The sequence below is a fragment of the Lontra canadensis genome, unplaced genomic scaffold (assembly GCF_010015895.1).
Source record: "Lontra canadensis isolate GAN:19392208 unplaced genomic scaffold, GSC_riverotter_1.0 scaffold8, whole genome shotgun sequence".
In the NCBI taxonomy this organism is placed as follows: Eukaryota; Metazoa; Chordata; class Mammalia; order Carnivora; family Mustelidae; genus Lontra; species Lontra canadensis.
In genome coordinates, this window is record NW_022631002.1 from 6,809,824 (window position 1) to 6,828,396 (window position 18,573).

Genomic DNA, 18,573 nt, shown 5'->3' on the forward strand with positions numbered 1-18,573 from the left:
GGTCACAGGTGGTCACAGAACCCCTCAAGCACCCTCCATCTTCACTCCCCAGCAGTAACCGGGCATGCCCACGGAGAGGACACCCATGTGATCAGCTCTCTGCCTCCCCCTGCGGTGCCCACGTGCACCATCACCCCAGAGGAGGGTACCATTCTGACCAGCTTCACCATCTTCTGCAATACAACTTCGGACCTAGGTCCCCTGGAGTACTGCTTCTGCCTGGAGTCAGGTACCGGCCCAGGGCTCCTGCTCTCACTTCAGCTACTAGGCTCCACTCTCCTAGAACAGGGAGCTGCAAAAAGTGTGTTCCATGTGTGAGAGAGGTTTACAGAATAAAGAAGCGCCTACACCTTAACCCCAGCCCCAGGCACACTGACCCAGCCACACACCTGCAGGAAGGGGGTGCTATTTTTAAGGTCTCCTCCTCCCCTCTTCCTCTTCCTCCTCCTTTTTGTAATTTGGTTTGTTACCTTTAATTTTTTTTTAAGCCTGTAAAGAGGGAAACAATTTTTGAAATTTTTTATGGATTCCAGTAAACTTATTCCAAAGTCCTAGCAGCATATGATTACAGAGGGAGGCCAGTGGATCAGTATAGGTGGCTGTCTTCTCTTTGAAAGCATGGAGTCCCTGAGTGCCTGCCATGCCTTTATGAGCTGTGGGTTTTGTGTCCTTGTCCGCATGCTCTACCTTGGTGGGTTTCCAGTCTCCCTGGGGCCTGGGAATGCCCCCCTAACTGTTCAGTTTCCATTTACCAGGTTCCTGTCTACACTGTGGCCCTGAGCCTGCACTCCCGTCAGTTTATTTGCCACTTGGGAAAGTAAACAATGACTTCATGCTGACAGTGGTCATTTCTGTCTCCAGTCTCACAGGGGACAAAGAGCAGGCCCACGCAGTGGTGAAGGTGGGTGGTGGCAGCCTTTTGTTTCTTCACTGAGAAAACTTGTTGACCCAACTTAACCTCACCAAGTTGGTGACCAGATTGAAGAGAGCCAAGGGCATGACCAGAGGAGTCACTGATTCATTCCTTCCTTCAAACTAGTATTTTCAGAGCACCTGCTATGTACCAGGCCCTGGACACACAGCTGTGAACAAAACAGTCATGGTCTCTACCTTTGCAGATCCTACATCTCAGTGGCCAGAACAGGGGTGGGGCCCTGGATGAGATAGGCCAGTGCCATCAGAGTCTAGGGAAAGGAGGACCCGAATCAGCCATAATGGGTACAAGGCTGAGGCTGGATAAAATCGGGGTAAGTTTGAAGGGTGAGGGGCCAGGTGGAACAGGAAGGGATTGGGGGCACGATGAGGTGCGTGGCGAGGGTAGAGCAGTGACTTGCCCCAGGCTTGCTTTCAGTGGCTGTTGGCTGTCTGCCTCCAGTGAGCCCAGCTGCCCTCAGCCTCAGGAGAGACTCCACACCAGGTACAAAGCCTTCCAGCCTTGCTCTGGTTTGCCTCGAGAGACTGACTTCAGGCTCCAGGTTTTGGAACGAGAACTGGTAAGCTGAGGTCTTCCGTGGACTGAATGTGCTTCTGGTTTCCCTGTTAGGTGGGACTTGGAGACACCCGTGTTGAGAACGGGGCATTCCAGGCTGCAGTGCTGGAGAACATCACCGCCACTCTGCAAAGCGAGTGGGACCCTGAGCGGCTCTTCCAGCTGGCCAGAGCCGTGTCATCCGTGCTAGACCAGGAGTGCCAGGGGCAGGGCTGCAGGCGGCTGCTGAACATGGACATCAGACAGAAGGTGCTCAAGATGGGCCTCTTTCATGCTGTCCGCTGGGCCCCGGGGTCTGTACACAGCCATTCAGGGTGAGGAGTGGAATTCACAGAGCTGGGAAGCCTCGGTATCTGCCGAGTTGATGCCTGTTGACATCAGCTCGCTCTCTGGTCCTTTCGCAGTAAGTGACCTAAAATGAGGGAAACCTGTTTGCCCTGCTCTGCCTCATGGAGTCAAAGGCTTCTATGGCAGGAGAGAATTTAAGAGTATTGCTCGAGGCCTTCCTGTCAAAGACGACAAATCCGAGGCTAGAGGAGAAATGTGGCCTGGCCTCACTCATATAGTTAATGGTCTGGAGTTAGACCCTGAAGGTCATCTCACCTTGGCCACTGCCATCTGTACTGTCACGGGCTGGTGAATGAACTTCTCTAAGCCTTAATTTCCCCATCTGGAAAATGGGGATAATAAATAGTATTCTTCCTCATAAGGTTAGGTCAAGCCATTTGAAATTACTGACATTCAACCAGTTTTAATCCACAGAGCGGCCATCTCGTGTGTTACAAGCTGACAGGACAAACAGCTATTGCAGAGCAGATGATGACTTCCACTCCTGGTATCTGCTGTATGAATATGTGTGGGTGCAGGTGTACACACGTGCGCACGTGCACGCGCGCGCGCGCACACACACACACATACACACACACAGCATCACATATACCTGATGGGCATGGAGAAGAAAAGAAAGACTTCTCTGGTCCCCTGAAGGGTTGGCATGAAAGTTACTTAGCATGGTGCAGGACATGTGGGAAGTGGTGGCTGTCATAGTAATTACTTAGAGATAAATAACTGACATTTACTGAGCACCTACTATATCCTGCCGGCCCTAAGAGCTTCAGGGATATATAATTCTCACTAAAACCCTACAAGGTAAATGGTGAGATCCCCATCTATGTTACAGAAGAGGAAATAGGGCAAGAGAATTTTAAAAAGTCTGCCCAGGCCAACATTTCTAAGAAGGTGGTGAAGATGAGGTTCTGATCCAGATTGGCTCTTCCCCTGTCTACCTCCCGCCCTCCTACACCTCTCACCCCTACCCTTGTCTTACATTAGCCCCTCTGTACACCCCCACACATTCCTGGTTCTCAGTCTGGGTTGCATTCACTCTGAGCATTACCCATGGCAGACTTCCATCTGGATGTCCTGCGGTCCCTGAGCCCACAGATTATGCAGCCTGACCCAAGGTCTCCCCATGAAATACTGGGGTCCTGGCAGGAGGCAGGTATAAAATACTAATGGAAGCACTAAGAAGAATTTAAGAAGGGCTCTGTTGATAAAAATTGGAGTTCAGCCTGAAGTGACCAGAATCTGGAGGGGGCAACTGCATGGTAGGGGTTCCCTGGTGGAAGCAATGGCTTCTGAAGAAGGAGGCAGTTGACCGACCAGTGGCCCAGGCACCAGGAGAATAGCTTCTAGCTCTCTCTCTTCCTGCCCTCTCATCTCCCACTGAATGAGCGCACTGGCCAGAGAGGCGGGAGCCGGTAGCATCTCCACAGAAGCTGCCTCCAGGACAGTGATGAAGGAGGGAGGGAAGAACTGCAGAGGCAAACACAATTTCTCCTACCAGAACATTCTGACCAGAGTCCCCTCATATGCTGGCCTAGTCTCTCCTCCATCCACGCCAGAGCCTGTTTGCACCCTGAGCTGACAGCAGACACACCCGAACCCTGCGGGTCCAGGAAGGGCGGTCAGGCCCGGGGAGGGGGACGCTTCCCTCAGATCTGTGCTATGCCAAATGGTCGCCACTCGCCACATCTGGGAACTTACATCTGAATTAAACATTAAACCGAAATAAAGTTTACAATTCAGCTCTCCAGTTGCACTGGCCACATCCCACAGACTCAAAAGTCACATGGGGTGAGTGGACAGTGCAGAGAGAGGCCCTCGCGTCGCTGGGGAAAGTGCTCCCTGGCAGTGCTGAAATTATATTCTTAGTTTTTCTCCGCTGCTGCGAGGCCAGCCCCCAGCCGGCCTCGTAGGGCTCTTCGGCAGAAAGCGCAGTCCCCAGACACCTCTGCGCTCCTCCCCATCTGCAAAGCCAGCAGCTCAGCATCTTGGGACCCTTCCCCATCCCCTCCTCCTCTCTCCAAGGCCTCCTCCCTCCCCTCCCCCAGCCTCCCCTCCTCACCCCCTTTCCCTTCCTCCTCCAGCCTCTTCTTCACCTCCGCCTCCACCCACACATCTTCTCGGACTCTGACCATCCCACCTCCCCCTTACAAAGACCCTGTGGTTTCACTGGTCCCACCGGGTTCATCCAGAACCCTTAACTTAATTAAAATTCCAAAACAGGGGCACTTAGCTAGCTCAGTAGGAGGAGCACGCGACTCTCGATCTCAGGGTCATGAGTTCAAGCCCCACGTTTCAGAGTAGAGAGTACATAGATAACAAACAGAAAACTCCAAAACAATTTGATAAAGTGTCTTTTGCCCTATGAGGTGACCTACTGGCGTGTTTCAGGGATTAGGATGTGGACATCTTTGGGAGGCCGTTACTCTGCACACCGCGCATCCTACAAAGCAAACAGAGGTCTCTTGGCTTTGGAAAAGCTTTTGGAAAACCCCAGATGAGCCTGGTCCTTTGCCCTGACTCCAGATCTTTCTGAAATGGTTTCATCAAGCCACTGGAATGACATTTCCTCTCCCCATCTTCCTCCCTCTGCATCAAGGTCAGAGAGCGTGTGCTGGGGTCACTGTCTGCGGTCCCTGCCACCCTGGGGGACATACAGAGGATACAAAGCTTGGCCCAGGTGCTAAGAGAGGTGACCCACCCCACTGAGGAGCTCACACCCAAGGCCCAGGTAAGTGAGGCCCATCTGCTGTCTCAGGCCAAGTCATGCAACACACTCCTCCTCAGTGGGTAAATCACAACTCATCCCAGCTTGAAGGTCCCTTAATCACAGGGTCAGCGAGGCTTCTACCTTCTTGTTTCTAAGGGTCCTGCATGGGTGGTGCCAAGGGAGGGATGATGTCCTCCTGCAGCCCCTGTATCTCATTCTGGATGTCATAGCCTGTGTACTCATACACCCCACTCCCTCACTTGCCAGTGGCACCTCAAAGGAGTAGCTGACTCTAATCACTGAGTGACATTTAAGTGTGTGCCCAGATGCTGCTGCTAACCTGCCCATGCTCCCCAGTACGTATCAGACTGATGTCCAGCTGCCAGGTCCTGCCTTTCTTCTACGACCCTGACTCACCAGTCACTCTGACAGCCCACATCTTAAATTCGTGGCTCAGGCTCAGCTTCTTGGAGGACTCAAATTAAATCACCATGCTCCCAGTGTTATTGTAGCTAAAGGTTAAGAAAAAGGAAGCCCTAAGTCAGTAACAGGGGAGACCTTACCCTGGCTCTGTTCTACCTATTGTCAGGAGGTTGTGCCTCTCAGATTCTCCATCCCGAGGCCAGCAAGGCTGACCTTTATTTCTGGGGCCATGACGCTGTTAACGTCACCCTTGCCACTGACACACCCATTTGCTCATCCATCCATTCCACATGCATACATCTGTTCAGCACCTTTGTACACCCGCACAGCCGTTCCTCCACCCTTCCATTTACTTGTCCATGCATGAATTTACTCATTCGCTCAACAAATGCTTCCTGAATGCCTAGTATATACCAGGTACTGGGCACACACTGTGCATCAAGAATTCAGCAAGTATATGCTGAGTGCTGTGAAGTGGGTAAGCCTGAAAATTCACAGACCTGTACCCCTGGGGCACATAATACATTATATGTTAATAAAAATAATTAATAAAAAAAAGTTTTAAAAAGTCACATTATAAAAAAGAATGCCTGGGGGCACCTGGGTGGCTCCGTGGGTTAAAGCCTCTACTTTTGGCTCAGGTCATGTTCCCAGGATCCTGGGATGGAGCCCTGCATCGGGCTCTCTGCTCCGTGGGGAGCCTGCTTCCTCCTCTCTCTCTGCCTGCCTCTCTGCCTGCTTGTGATCTCTGTCTGTCAGGTAAATAAATAAAATCTTAAAAAAAAAAAAAAAAAAAGGAATGCCTGTAAGCAGATCCCAATGAAAATATTTCTCTTAGTTAAAAAAAAAAAAAATTCAGCAAGTAACGCGGACATAGTCTCTGCCCTCACGGCTCTTTCAGGGTACTGGGGCAGCAAGACTTTATACAGTTTCACAAATACAGACAGAATTACAAAACTGGAATAAGTGTCTTGTCCATCCATCCTTCCATCTATCCATCTGCCACCCACACCCCCATCCATCCATCCATCCATTCTTCCACCCATCTCCTCGGTTAGTGAATGTTTACTGCTACGTGCTAGGCATTGTGCAGGGCACTCTGGAAAGCCTCCGAGATGGATGAGGCTACTCTCCTGAATAGCACATTGTAGGGAAGGAGAACCTGACCTCAAGTCAGTGACACAGGCAGCCTGCGCAATGGGCCCAGATTTCCCCTAGTTTGTCCCCCCACCTTGCTCCCCTCTCTTGCAGCCCTTGTCCTTTGAATGGTACAGGGGATGGTCTATCAGGCAGGGGCTCATGCTGCCTTTCTTTCTCCTTTGGGTGAACCCAGCGGGAGGCCATGTGGGCTCTGCAGCATGCCAGTGAAGCCCTGTTGGCAGTGAGTTCCAAGGTCCAGCCTGAAGACCAGAGGCGCCAGGTGGCCACCAAGGACCTGTTTCAGGCTGTGGGGAGTGTGCTGGAAGCCTCCCTGAGCTTCCAGGGACCAGAAGAGCCTGCAGAGGCCAAGGGCAGCCAGGTAGGTGTCTCAGCCCAGAGGCGGATGACATGCCCACATGCTACCCAGCTACCATATGCGCAGCTCACACCAGCCTTTCTAGATGGATCTTTCTCCTCATCTTGCAGATAAGGAAACTGAGGCTCAGAGGTTAAAGTCCTCTCTGGGGAGCTGGAAGAAAATTTACAGAGACCAGAGCTTCTGGGAGGCAGAGCAAAGGCTCTGGAGTGAGGCAGCCTAACTTCTCATCCTGCCTCCGTTGCTTTCAAACCTTGAGACTTGGGCAGGGTACATAACTTCCCTCAGTCTCACCCCTTATCTGTAAATTGAGGCATTCCACCTCATCCCAGATAAACTGCCAACTGGAGAGATCACATGCCTAGCCCACAGAGAATGTTTTTAGAAGAGAGTCAGCCCGTAGAGAATAGATGAGGCACAGTCTCGTGCAGCCCCGGCACTCCTCACGGGGTGCAGCAGGGGAAGGCCTCCTAGGACGGCATCATGACGGAGCAGGACAACCTTTTCCTGCTGCTCCGGAGTCCTTTAGCATGTGGGGAACACACACGCGCAGTCACACTCACACACTTAAACCCAGGCTCTCACACATGTCCACAGACACTAACACATTCACTCACACTCATACACCCTTACAAGCTTTCACTTATACTCCCACACATGCCCTGAAGCACACGGTCTTGCACACACTCACAAAGATGCACGTTTTTCTCATATCTTCACAATGGCCACACAGCCACACACACTCACACGAACAGACTCACATATGTGAGTCACATACAAAAGCACATACACTCATTTATGTTCGAACACTTACACTCACACACACCCTCAAACCCACATTCACATTCAGACACACAATCACACACTTAAAACACACAGATACTCACCGACACAAGATTCCTCATTTTCACAGGTCACCCTCAAACACGCACATACTCACATTCACTCAGTCACACACACACAATCTATGCGGACATTCAGCTCGTCTCAGACACTCACACCAGCCTTGGCTGTGGCGAGGCTGCAGCCTCATCAGGGGGTCTGGGTGTAGTGAGCAGCAGTCCGGGTGACCCTTGAAATGGCTCTGCCTGTGGTTTGCTATCTGCCACAAATAAGACCTGGGTTGTGGGTGGCTATCAGGGCCAAAGAGAGCAGCACAGAGGCACCCAGCGAGATAGCTCAGCACAGACTCGGGAGCCAGAGGCCTGGTTGCCTGTGAGTCCTGGAACTTGCCTTTATCAACATGTGACCTCCGCAAGTCACTTAACCTTTGTGTGCCTTTGTGTTCCCATCTGCCAAATGGATATAGTGATAGCACTCACCTCCCAGAGTTGTTCTAAGGATGAAAAGGGATTCACATTCCAAAAGGTGTTGGAACCTTCATAAATGCTTATTTTTCACTCCCCACAGAGCCTGGCACTCAGTAAACAGCAGTGCTGTCCCTTCCTTTCTCCTCTTCCCTGTCCCCGTCTCTGCTGAAGGTCCCACACTAACATGGCGACAGTAAACAAAGGTGGCATACAGAGACAGGTCTCCAGCAGTATTCCCTGCTTTCTTTTCCAGATGGCCTCCATTCCCCAGCTGCTCAGAGTTGTGGAGCATGTGCAGGATGCCCTCCTTCTGGGGACACTGCCTGGGGGCCTCCCAATCACTCTGGCCAACCCCTCCATCTCCATATACACAAAGAGGTAATCAGCTGCACTGAGGTTCCCAAGAAAGCTTGTCTCCTGACCTGGCTCGGTCCACACCCACATCCCAAGACGTTGTGACGAGCAGAGCCCAGAAGACCAGCCTTGGAAGTGGGAGATGTGAGGGGAGCTGGAAGTGGGAGGGCTTTTCACTGAGAGGAGGTCTGGGTGTTTGCACAGCGTAGGAAGGGAGCTGGTGAGTGCCAAGTCCCATCTTGGAGCCACCCACAAATCCTGAAAGATGGGTCATGTTGGAGCTATGCAGGGAGAGAGGCCGAATAAAGGGGGCCTGCCCATTTTTAACTACGTTCCCGGTGCGCCTGGCCAAGCCCATTGTTCCACAGAGCTGTGGGGATTCAAGATGCTCTGGCCTTGGCAATCCTTTTTGGAGTGCCTCTCACTATGCCCTCCAGAACCTGAGGATACCCCACCCTGCATGCCTCCACCTGATAAGCAGGGGCAGGCACTCCTGGGACCCCTGCAGTGAGCACCCTTCTATGACTCCTTGTGCCAGGGTTACCCTCTTGGGGGCCAGGGACAGTTTCCCAAAGCAGCATTCTGATCAGAGCTAGGGTCTGAGATAGGTCCCCAATCTAATCAGATGTACAACAGCAAAGGCCAGAGAAGATGGGTCTAGAAGCCCATGACGTCAGAATCAAGTAGGTAGAAGGGATAAGCCTGGAGAAATGTCCACATCAAAGCTCATTTATTCATCCAACAAAGTATGTGCTGACCACCATTACATGCCAGGTGATCTTCTGGGCACTGGGGGCGCAGCAGTAAACAAAGCTGGCTAACGCCCTGTCCTCATAGAGCCTCCAACCCGGTGCTGGGGGTGTCAGCTGCCTCTCCTGCGGCTCCTACTGACGCAAACACACAGAACCATCTAAAGGGACTGAAACAGAGCCACCCACTCTGAAAGCAATGCCAGGGTTCCCTGCAGTGCAGGATATTTTCCTCTGACAATGGCTTTCTTCTCTCTCCCGGCACCTCTGTTCTCACCCTGTGGCCAGAATACAGCCCAGGAGTTGGCGAGGCTCCTCTGTGCACACTGCAGCTGCCAGCTCTGCAACCTTTATCCTGCCTGCTGCCTCCTACCTTGGCTCTATGGAGGACAGCCCAGAGCCTGTGGACATCAGGGTAACAACAGTAATAACCTCTTTGGGAGCAGCCCTCTACAGCTAATATGGCACTTTCACATGAGTTTGCTCAGTTTTGTTAACAACCCCGTCCGTTCCGTAGTATTACTATACCCATTTTACAGATGAGGTTCAGTGACTCACCCAAGGCCACAAGCAAAGTGACAGATCTGGGATGCAGATTCAGGCCTTCTGATACCCAAGTCCATCCTTCTTCCACTGCACTGTGGAATTTCTCCAGCAGCCTTGGTTCAATTAGTTACTGGAAATAAAGCTCTTCAGACTTCATTCCATAAGCAGGAAATGGAAAACCCAGTGCTCCTTTCGCTCCCAAGTGAGGGCACATCTGACTGTGATCCTTGAGCCCCAAGAGAAGGCAGATTAAGTATCTCTCTCCTAGGAAATTGTTGCCTTTGCCAAGAAGAAAGGGTTGGAGAGCTTCAGGTCCATTGGCTGCACAGCTCCCTAGGTTTGAGTGGGTCCTCAGCCCTAGAGGGCAGACACACACCAGGAAGGCCAGACACAGCTAACAGCAGTGTCCTTCACTCACCCCATTGGGTCACTTGTCTGTTCTATCTTAGGAAACCTTATCACTCACATAAGGACGCGTTCACCTTCCAGCCCTTGGGGGCCTTGGCCAGCACTCCTTATTCTTGGTTTCAGGTGATGAGTTTCCCAAAGAGCCCCTTCCTGGCCCAGAGTCACTTTGATGTCAGTGGAACTGTTGGTGGCCTCTGCCTGACCAGCCCTAGTGGACATCTCATACCCATGAAGAATCTGTCAGAGAATATCGAGGTAGAAGTTGGGGGTGCTGTCAGAAGTCCATGTCACTTCTATTTTCTTCTTTAACTTGGTTGGGACCAGAAGTTGATTAAAGAGGAGAATCATTAAGAATGGTCATTACGCTATGTGACACACTGTATTTTAACTTAAAACTATAAATGTATATCATTGTCAATCTTTGGATGTATGATCAAAACGTTTCTTTAAATCTGTCGATTGGAATTTTAATCATCTTCATTATATAAACCACCCTTAAAAGGCAGCCTCTAAAATGCCAGATTTTCTTTAAAATGAAGCAAAAACATAAAGCACACCATGGTGCGACAGGAGTTCAGTTCTTTTGAGATTTTAGTGAGTTTTTTTAATCTTCCAGTTTCCTCACCAATGACCACTAACAATGTTTAGGGATTCATCTTTCCTATGTCTTCTCAAAGCATTCGACTTAAGTTCTTATGCAAATAATTCTTTTCACACTACTAATCTGCCACTCTCTGTCACTCTGTGAAATGTATCTAAAATTGACCTTTACAAGCACAAGTACAATGGACATAAGCAGCTTTGGGATCAAACACAAGTGCTTGTTGGTGAGCGCACACCTCGGCTGGCAGGAGAGAGCTGCCATGGGCTGGGTTCTCTGGAAGCAGGTGCTGAGGAAGAGCTTGGGGTGCTAGATGTTTGCTAGAAACAGTAAACAACACCGGCTGTGAAGAGGGAGGAAGGACAGCAGGACTGGACAGAAGAGGTCAAACTGCAATCCAGACCTCACAAAGACCCAGTTAACCCAGAGGGGAGTGCTATAGTAACTATTAGCTATCAGGCCTGTATTAATCAGCCTTTTATTTTTTGTAACTTTTGATATTTTGATATCTTAAAAATCTTGCTGCTAAGAAAGAAACTGGCCCCTACCTAGGCCGGCCCATCCTTTCAGATAGCAAAGGGCTTTGCCAGGGCACACCTTTCATATGCAGACTAACTAATCCCAAATCCATACCCTCAACCAGCCCCTTTATCTGACTTTCACACACCAAGGCAATATTTCCCATCCTAAACCATCCTGAGGCCATGTTCCAAGTGACCAGAGACCATCCCTATAGTCCCAACACTGCCAAAATTATTCAAATGGGTTTACTCTGCCCTGCCTTGCCTTTCCCGTGGAGAATCCATTAACAGCCTTGACCTGAGCGTTCCCCTGGGACTGCTCCTGCCCCCCGCTAACCAGGTACTTCTCCTCTGGCCCTGCATGGCGTTGTGGTCTCCTCCTCTCAGGAAATGTAAGTAATAAATTCTTCTTTCAGTGGCATTGGCCCCTCCATGTCGTCACTCAGACATCTCCATAAATTTAAATCCCACAGGTACAAATGAGAAAAATGTCCCAAAGCAGGCCAGTATGTCAGGGCCTTGTGCCTTCTTCTTGACCTCTGGATACAGATGGCCCCAGGGAGGGTGTGCCTCAGACAAGCTAGGTCTCTGCTGTCGGGGCTGACTCTTAAGGAACTGCCAGCTGGAGCCTGTCTGTTGACCACACTCCCTGTGACTGTGTAGCAGGTCCTTCCTGGAAGGGGAAGCAGGGTGGACTGTGCCCATGTCTAACACAGAAGGCCACCAGGAGTAAAGAGTGCACAGTAGGCATCAATCAGTCTATTTTAAAAAGGGAACACAGAGCATTAGTTAATCTGGAAAGCTAATTAAATAGAGAATGGTTAGGAGAACTTCTAATGTACGAGTAATAGCAGAATAGTAACAGCTGCTAATTTTTTAGTCTTACTGTGTATCTGGCACTTGGCTAAGTATTTTGTATGTGATATCATTTTTTTTAAAGATTTTTATTTATTTGACAGACAGATCACAAGTAGGCAGAGAGGCAGGCAGAGAGAGAGAGAGGAGGAGGAGGCAGACTCCCCGCCGAGCAGAGAGCCCGATGTGAGGTTCGATCCCAGGACCCTGGGATCATGACCTGAGCCGAAGGCAGAGGCTTTAACCACTGAGCCACCCAGGCACCCCGTGATATCATTTTTAATACCATCAATGAGTGTGTGTGTTCTATTCATGACAAGGAAACTGAGGCTCACAGGGGCTTGTTAATTGGCCAAATGTCCCAGGGCTCACATAGGACAGAGCTGAGATCCCAAAAGAGCTCTCTGCCTCTGGGGCCTGTGCTTCTAACTAACACTTTACTTGCTTGACACTGTCATCAACATGACCGCTAGTTCACAAAGCACCTTTGAGCAAACAAGAAGTCTTCCCTCTTTCTATGCAGATGCAGCCCCAAGCCATGGTACATAGCGTGGTAGGTGAATAACAGCACCTCCAAGGATGTCCATATTCTCATCCCTAAGCCCATGGATTTGCCACCTGACATGGCCTAAAGGACTTTGCAGGTGTGATTAAGGATCTTGAGATAGATGATCCTGGATGATCTAGGCAGGCCCAATGTCATCATGGGTGCTCACAAGAGACAGACAGAGGAAGAGTTAACTACAGATGAGAAAAGGCTGATTTGATGACAAAAGCAAGAGGTTGGGTGATGTGAGGAGGGGCCATGAGCCAAAGGACATGGGCCCCTCCAGAGTCTGGAAAAGGCAAGGAAGGGATTCTTCTCTAGAACGTCCAAACAGCATAAGCCTGCCAACATCAGCCCCTGTGAAACTGATTTTGGACTTCAGCCTCCAGAACTGTAAGATAGCAAATCAGTGGTGTTGTAAGCCACCAAGTTTGGGGTCATTACTTAAGCAGCCCCGGGAAACTAACAGAATGAGCACAGCACAGAGTGGATCTCAGTTCCCCAGGTGCTCCCCCTGCCCTGCTCTGTCCAGCAGCCATGAAGCTCACTGGCATTCTCAGCCCCGCACACCCCTGATTTGATAGTTTTTGATAACAGATCCTACTGCCAAGGCTTTCGGAAGGACACGGTGAGCCAACTGTGTTAAACCTGACCAGTCCTGAAGCTTTGTGGGTGAACCTGACTTCAGATGGGGCAGCTTTGGGGATCCAACTGCACTGGAGACCTGATATCCCACTCGTACTCAGCCTGGGCTACGGCTACCACCCTAATGAGACCAGCTATGACTCCAGAGCTCAACTTCCACCAGTGGCTACCGCAGGTATTCCAACAACTGGGCCAGCTTCTTGAGCTTCCTGGGGGATGGAGAGAGGATGACCAACTTAAAACGTGAGAATCAGAAACCATAGAGAAAAAGAAAAACGATTTGTTACATTCAGTGCTGATATTTTTGGTGTTATTATTACTGCTACCATTGTTGTCATTATGATTTTTTGGGCAACATTAAGTGAGCACGTACTACATGCCCTGAAGAAACTGACAAGCACTTATAGAACCAACCTCGTAATCCTCATTACAATCCTCGGGATGGGCACTATGGACATTTCCTCTTGCCAGATAAGAACAGAGAGGTTAAGTAACCGATACAAACTCACACAGCCAAGAAGAGGCAGAGTGAGAATTTGAGCCCTCATCTATCTGACTTGGCAGGTGTGTTCTGCAAACTGACCTGGGAGTGCCTCCGCTCCTCTGCTCCCAAGTCTTGGTGGGGAGAGGGATTTCCTAGGACATCAGAGAGACTATCAAGATCAGCTTCCCTTCCAGGTCACCTTTGTTCCTCTCTTCCATGCCATTAGCCCCAGTCACCGTGAGGCTTCAGGTTGGTCTGGATCCCTCTTTTTTTCAGATGGGCAGTCCACGTGGATCCTGAACCCAGAGGACCTACATTTTGGAGAAGGTGTCTACTATCTGACCGTTGTCCCCGAGTCTGACCTGGAGCTGACCACTGGCAGGGACCTCACAGTTGGCATTACCACCTTCCTGTCCCACTGTGTGTTTTGGGATGAGGTCCAGGGGACTTGGGACAACTCTGGGTGCCAGGTAAGGAAAGGACACAAAGGAGAAGATAGAGCAGCTTTTTTGGGTATGTCCAGCTGCCTCTGGTGGCCATTTTGCGCCCCTCCAGCAATGTCTTTGTCTATGCTATCCCCTGTGCCCAGAATGCCCCTCCTCCCCAATCTAGTTAACTCCACCTTCAGATCCTGCCACAAGTGTCACTTCCTTGAGGAAAGTGTTACCTTGGCTAAGTCAGATTCCCCACTATAAGCTCTCCTGGTACAAACATCCACTCCTCCATAGCACTAAACACAGCACTATTCATTTCATATCTACTCAGGAGGCCACCGAGACCATGTCTGTTCCCTCAGTGCACCGGGAACCCCACAACTCAGGAACGGTGTGCTTGCCATTGGGAACAAATGACCATGAAACAAATGGAAAAATAACTGGGAATCCCTGCTGACTCTGGGCTTCTGGGGAGCCAGGGTATCCTCTCCAGGGAACTGAACTCAGAGCTGAGCCCTTTATTCTATGCCAGGTGCTGTGTTCCATGCTTTACTTGCATTACCTCATGAGATCTCCACAAAATCTCTAAGATGGTATAGGTTCTACATTCTACAGGTGGTAAAACAAAGGCTTAGGAAAGTCAACACAATTACCCCAAATCCCTTGCCTAGCAGGTGGGAGAGTTGGGACTCAAACCCAGGTCTGTCTGTCTGTCTCCAGAGCTCCAGGCACTGTCTCACCAAATCCCAGGATAGCATATGGCTCTATTAATTGCGATCAGATTCCTATCTCAGGTCAGCTCAGCTCGGCTCTACCCATGACATGTCCAGACGTTGGCTTAGAGACCATCAGAGACCATCTCTGGGGCATTAGTGTTCCTCTTCCCCCTTCCATGACCCTCAAATGCTGTTCTCTCCGCCGGGGACAACCTACCCTGCCCAGAAAACTCCTATTCACCCTTTGATCTCCCACTCTAATGCCACCTACTCAGAGCCTCCAGACATCGGGGGTCTCCCTCTGCTGGATTTCCACAGCACTTCACACTGTCCCCAAGAACAGTAACCTCTGCATCTAGCTGAAATTTATCACACATCTGTCTCCATCTACTAGACCATAAATACCTTCTTCCGTTTATTCAAAAAACATTCACATGTGGGAGGCAGTGGCAATATAATGGTTAGAAAAACCAGAGAGCTTCCAGTCTGGCAGGGAGCATGGCCAAGAAGCAAATGGCACACATGATCAAATGACAATGATCACAAGTCGTGTAAGAAGCCAGGCCCCAGGAGAGCTACAAAAGGGGACTCAGAACCAAGCCCCTTTGGGGTTTGATTCTGCCACAGTTCAGCTTCCTTGTCAACTCCTGCCCTGGCTTCTGTCCACCACACAGAGCTCCCCAAGTGCCTATTAGTGCATTGGGTGCCTGGGTGGCTCAGTGGGTTAAGCCTCTGCCTTTAGTTCAGGTCATGATCTCAGGGTCCTGGGATTAAGTCCTGCATCCGGCTCTCTGCTCGGCAGGGAGCCTGCTTCCTCCTATCTCTCTTTTTCTGCCTGCCTCTCTGCCTACTTCTGATCTCTCTGTGTCAAATAAATTAAAAATAAAAAAAAAATTAAAATTAAAAAAATATTGTTTTTAAAAAAAAGAAAGACATGGGTGCATTAACATGTCCAAGAGACAGCATGTTCCCTACACGTGCAATAGAGGCCTTTGTACATCATTAACAAGACACTGGATGTGCTGCAACCTTCCAGAGCCTTCACTCCCAGCTGCTGTCTGATGCCCACGCTGCTGGCCTGGTATGTCCTACAAGGCTGTCCTCGGAGACCCGATGTTCAGAAAGGGGGATGGTTCAGCAGCTGGGGCATGGGCTCTGCCATCAGACAGACTGGGTCTCATCGCATTTCATCAGTATTAGCCAGATGACCTTGGGTAAGTCACGGGACCTCTCTCAGCATGCCCATCTGAAAATGGGGATAAAGGGTGGCTACCACTTACAGTTGGGTCAGGGACTAGACGAGACAGGCAGAGAAAGCAGTTAGTGTGGTGCCTGGCCCACAGTAAGTGCTCAGCATAGAGCGGTTGCTATGTTGAACAATCTGAGCATACAGAAGACAAAACTACATATAAAATGGAAATCAGGGAAATACTGAACATGGGATTTGGGTGGTGGCTAGGAGGGGCAAGCATGAGGACAGACTGAAGGAGGACCATTTAGCTAGGTGTAAGTTATTGGAACATTTCTAGCTTTTGAATAGATAGGGGGTTTTCAGGTCCTTATTATGTTATTGAAATATACACCTACTAATACTAGCATACATGAATGTGGGAGCGGGTCATAGACCAAAAGTTATATGAATCCAACAATGTGTACTTGATGCTCATTATACAGACGAAGATATGGATACAGATATAGATATAGATATATAAAGATCACTGAGGAACCATAAATAAGTAAATGGGATCATCAAGTTTGGGTGGAAAAGCAACACCAAATTCTAAACGGCCGAAGAAAGCTCCAAATCTATCGTCTATAGGACCTTCTCAGACGGTAAAGGCAGAATTACTGCTTATATGTTTTCTCAAAGATACTAAAGGTACCATTACTGTCACAAGAGAATGAGCAGATTAATTCCCAGTGTTCGAGAGTCTCTCATGCTGGAAGGGTTGGGAAAGCCCAAAGAGGCAAACATGTGAGCATAAAATGCCTGGTCCCTGGGTTCACAGCACTGACGTGGGTTTCTTCTCTGAAACCAGCTCCACCCCTCCAGGTGTGCCAGATGTTCCCATAAGCCCCACAGCTGCATGGCAAATGCTGACCAGGAATGGGAAATGGAAAAACAATGAAGCAAATAAGGAACTAAAATCTATCAATAAACAGTTGGGCATCTGTAGTGCAAAATTTAAAAAGGACTTCATTCCTGGGGTCACCTAGGACCTCGCCCTAGACACAGCTGGGTGGTATGTGCTGTGATGGGCACATCCCCAGGGCCCCCTGACTCCCCATCTTGTGCAGATGGGTGCAGCCTGAGGACACCTAGAGTGGTACTGCTCAAACAATGAGCCCAGGATAGGGGCCCCTGGTGTGTAGATCTAAGGGGTGAAATTTAGAGAATGCTTTCTTGGTGCTAACACACCAACTTAGGACTTAAACATCTGTCCTTCCCATTTCATTTCTTTACATGATTCTCCCAACCTCAGTTTTTTTTTTTTTTTTTTTTTTTGTGAGATGACCAATCATCCTAGTGTGGCTGACACTGGGGGCCTCTTAGGACCCAGGACTTTCATGTTTAGAAGAAGGAAAGTTCCTGGGGAACTGAGATGATCTGATTACCCCAGATTTCCTCTCAGCATCCAGCCTGTTGCCTGGCCTAGAATTAGCACTCGACATGTGTATCTGTCCAGTGAGTAAGCATCAGGCAGAGAATGTACTGGAATGATACGTATCAAAGTTGTGATAATGGCTGCTCATGGAGGGTGGGGGGCAGAGGGAACTTCAACTTCACCCATATTAGTTCTTTAAAAGGGTAGAGAAGACTGGCCCACTGAGAATGATGGGTGTAAATTGCTACAGATAATATTCTCAGCATTTTAAAATTTTTAGTTAAATAAAAAAGCTCAAGGGAATCCTACAGCTGGTCTCTCCAGTGCCGCCTCACAGCAGCGTCCACCTCCCTGGGCTGGAGCATGCCAAAGATATGCTGGCATCCCCACCAGGGCCTCTTTGGGGTTGCAGGTGGGGCCACGGACCACCCACTCCCAGACACACTGCCTCTGCAACCACCTCACCTTCTTTGGAAGCACGTTCCTGGTGATGCCCAATGCCATTGATGTCTGCCAGACCGCCGAGCTCTTTGCCACCTTTGAGGACAATCCTGTGGTTGTGACCACCGTGGGCTGTCTCTGTGTGGCCTACGTGCTGGTGGTGATCTGGGCAAGGAGGAAGGACGCTCAGGATCAGGCCAAGGTGAGGATGCATGACCTTAGGAAGGGGAGGAAGAAGCAGGGTGTTCCCTTCAGAATCTCCGGGGATGGAGCCCAGGTGGGGAGCCAAAGGGCTAGCAGCAAACCCATGTTGTCCCATGCAAGCCAGTTTGCCAGCCTCGAATGTAAAATGGCGTTTCTTATCAAACTGTCTGGAGGATTCTGTTACTGACCATTCATTGAGGTTTTACTATATGCCAGGGATTATCCCATTTAATGCTCCCCCACAGTTCTAAGAAGAAGGTACTGTGTTGAGAGTCCCCAAGACCATCCTCAAGTTCAATGATTTGCTGGAAGGACTCAGAAAAGCTGTTATACTCATGATTATGGTTTATTACAGTGAACAATGCAGGTTATACTCAGCAAAGAGAAGGGTCCAGGAAAGAGCCAGCAAGAGCTTCCAGCTGCACTCTCCCAGTGGGATTGTATGGACAGACTTCATTCTCCTAGCAATGGCGTGTGACAGGACAGACGAGCTGCCAACAGGGGAAGCTCAGCTGAGCCCTGGTGCCCAGGGTTTAAGTGGGGGTCAGTCATATACATTTGGACTGCTCACATGACTCAGTTTGGTTAAGCAAACCACTGACCATCACCACCACCACTCAGATGTCAGACTGTTTCAGCATGGCCCAAAGCCCTCACATTGTTAGCAGA

At 49.8% G+C, this 18,573-nt stretch overlaps 1 protein-coding gene across 1 annotated transcript in view; it reads left to right on the plus strand.

The window, feature by feature from the left end:
• The window catches only part of PKD1L2 (polycystin 1 like 2), a 91,193-nt gene that overhangs the window by 36,060 nt on the left and 36,560 nt on the right, over positions 1 to 18,573 (plus strand). The window contains exons 14-24 of the mRNA XM_032854606.1: positions 53 to 229; positions 756 to 901; positions 1,544 to 1,738; positions 4,434 to 4,565; positions 6,301 to 6,486; positions 8,047 to 8,171; positions 9,185 to 9,311; positions 9,974 to 10,105; positions 12,972 to 13,194; positions 13,780 to 13,973; positions 17,672 to 17,902. Coding sequence (XP_032710497.1) covers positions 53 to 229; positions 756 to 901; positions 1,544 to 1,738; positions 4,434 to 4,565; positions 6,301 to 6,486; positions 8,047 to 8,171; positions 9,185 to 9,311; positions 9,974 to 10,105; positions 12,972 to 13,194; positions 13,780 to 13,973; positions 17,672 to 17,902 — 1,868 coding nt within the window. The remainder of the gene's footprint in view (positions 1 to 52; positions 230 to 755; positions 902 to 1,543; positions 1,739 to 4,433; positions 4,566 to 6,300; positions 6,487 to 8,046; positions 8,172 to 9,184; positions 9,312 to 9,973; positions 10,106 to 12,971; positions 13,195 to 13,779; positions 13,974 to 17,671; positions 17,903 to 18,573) is intronic.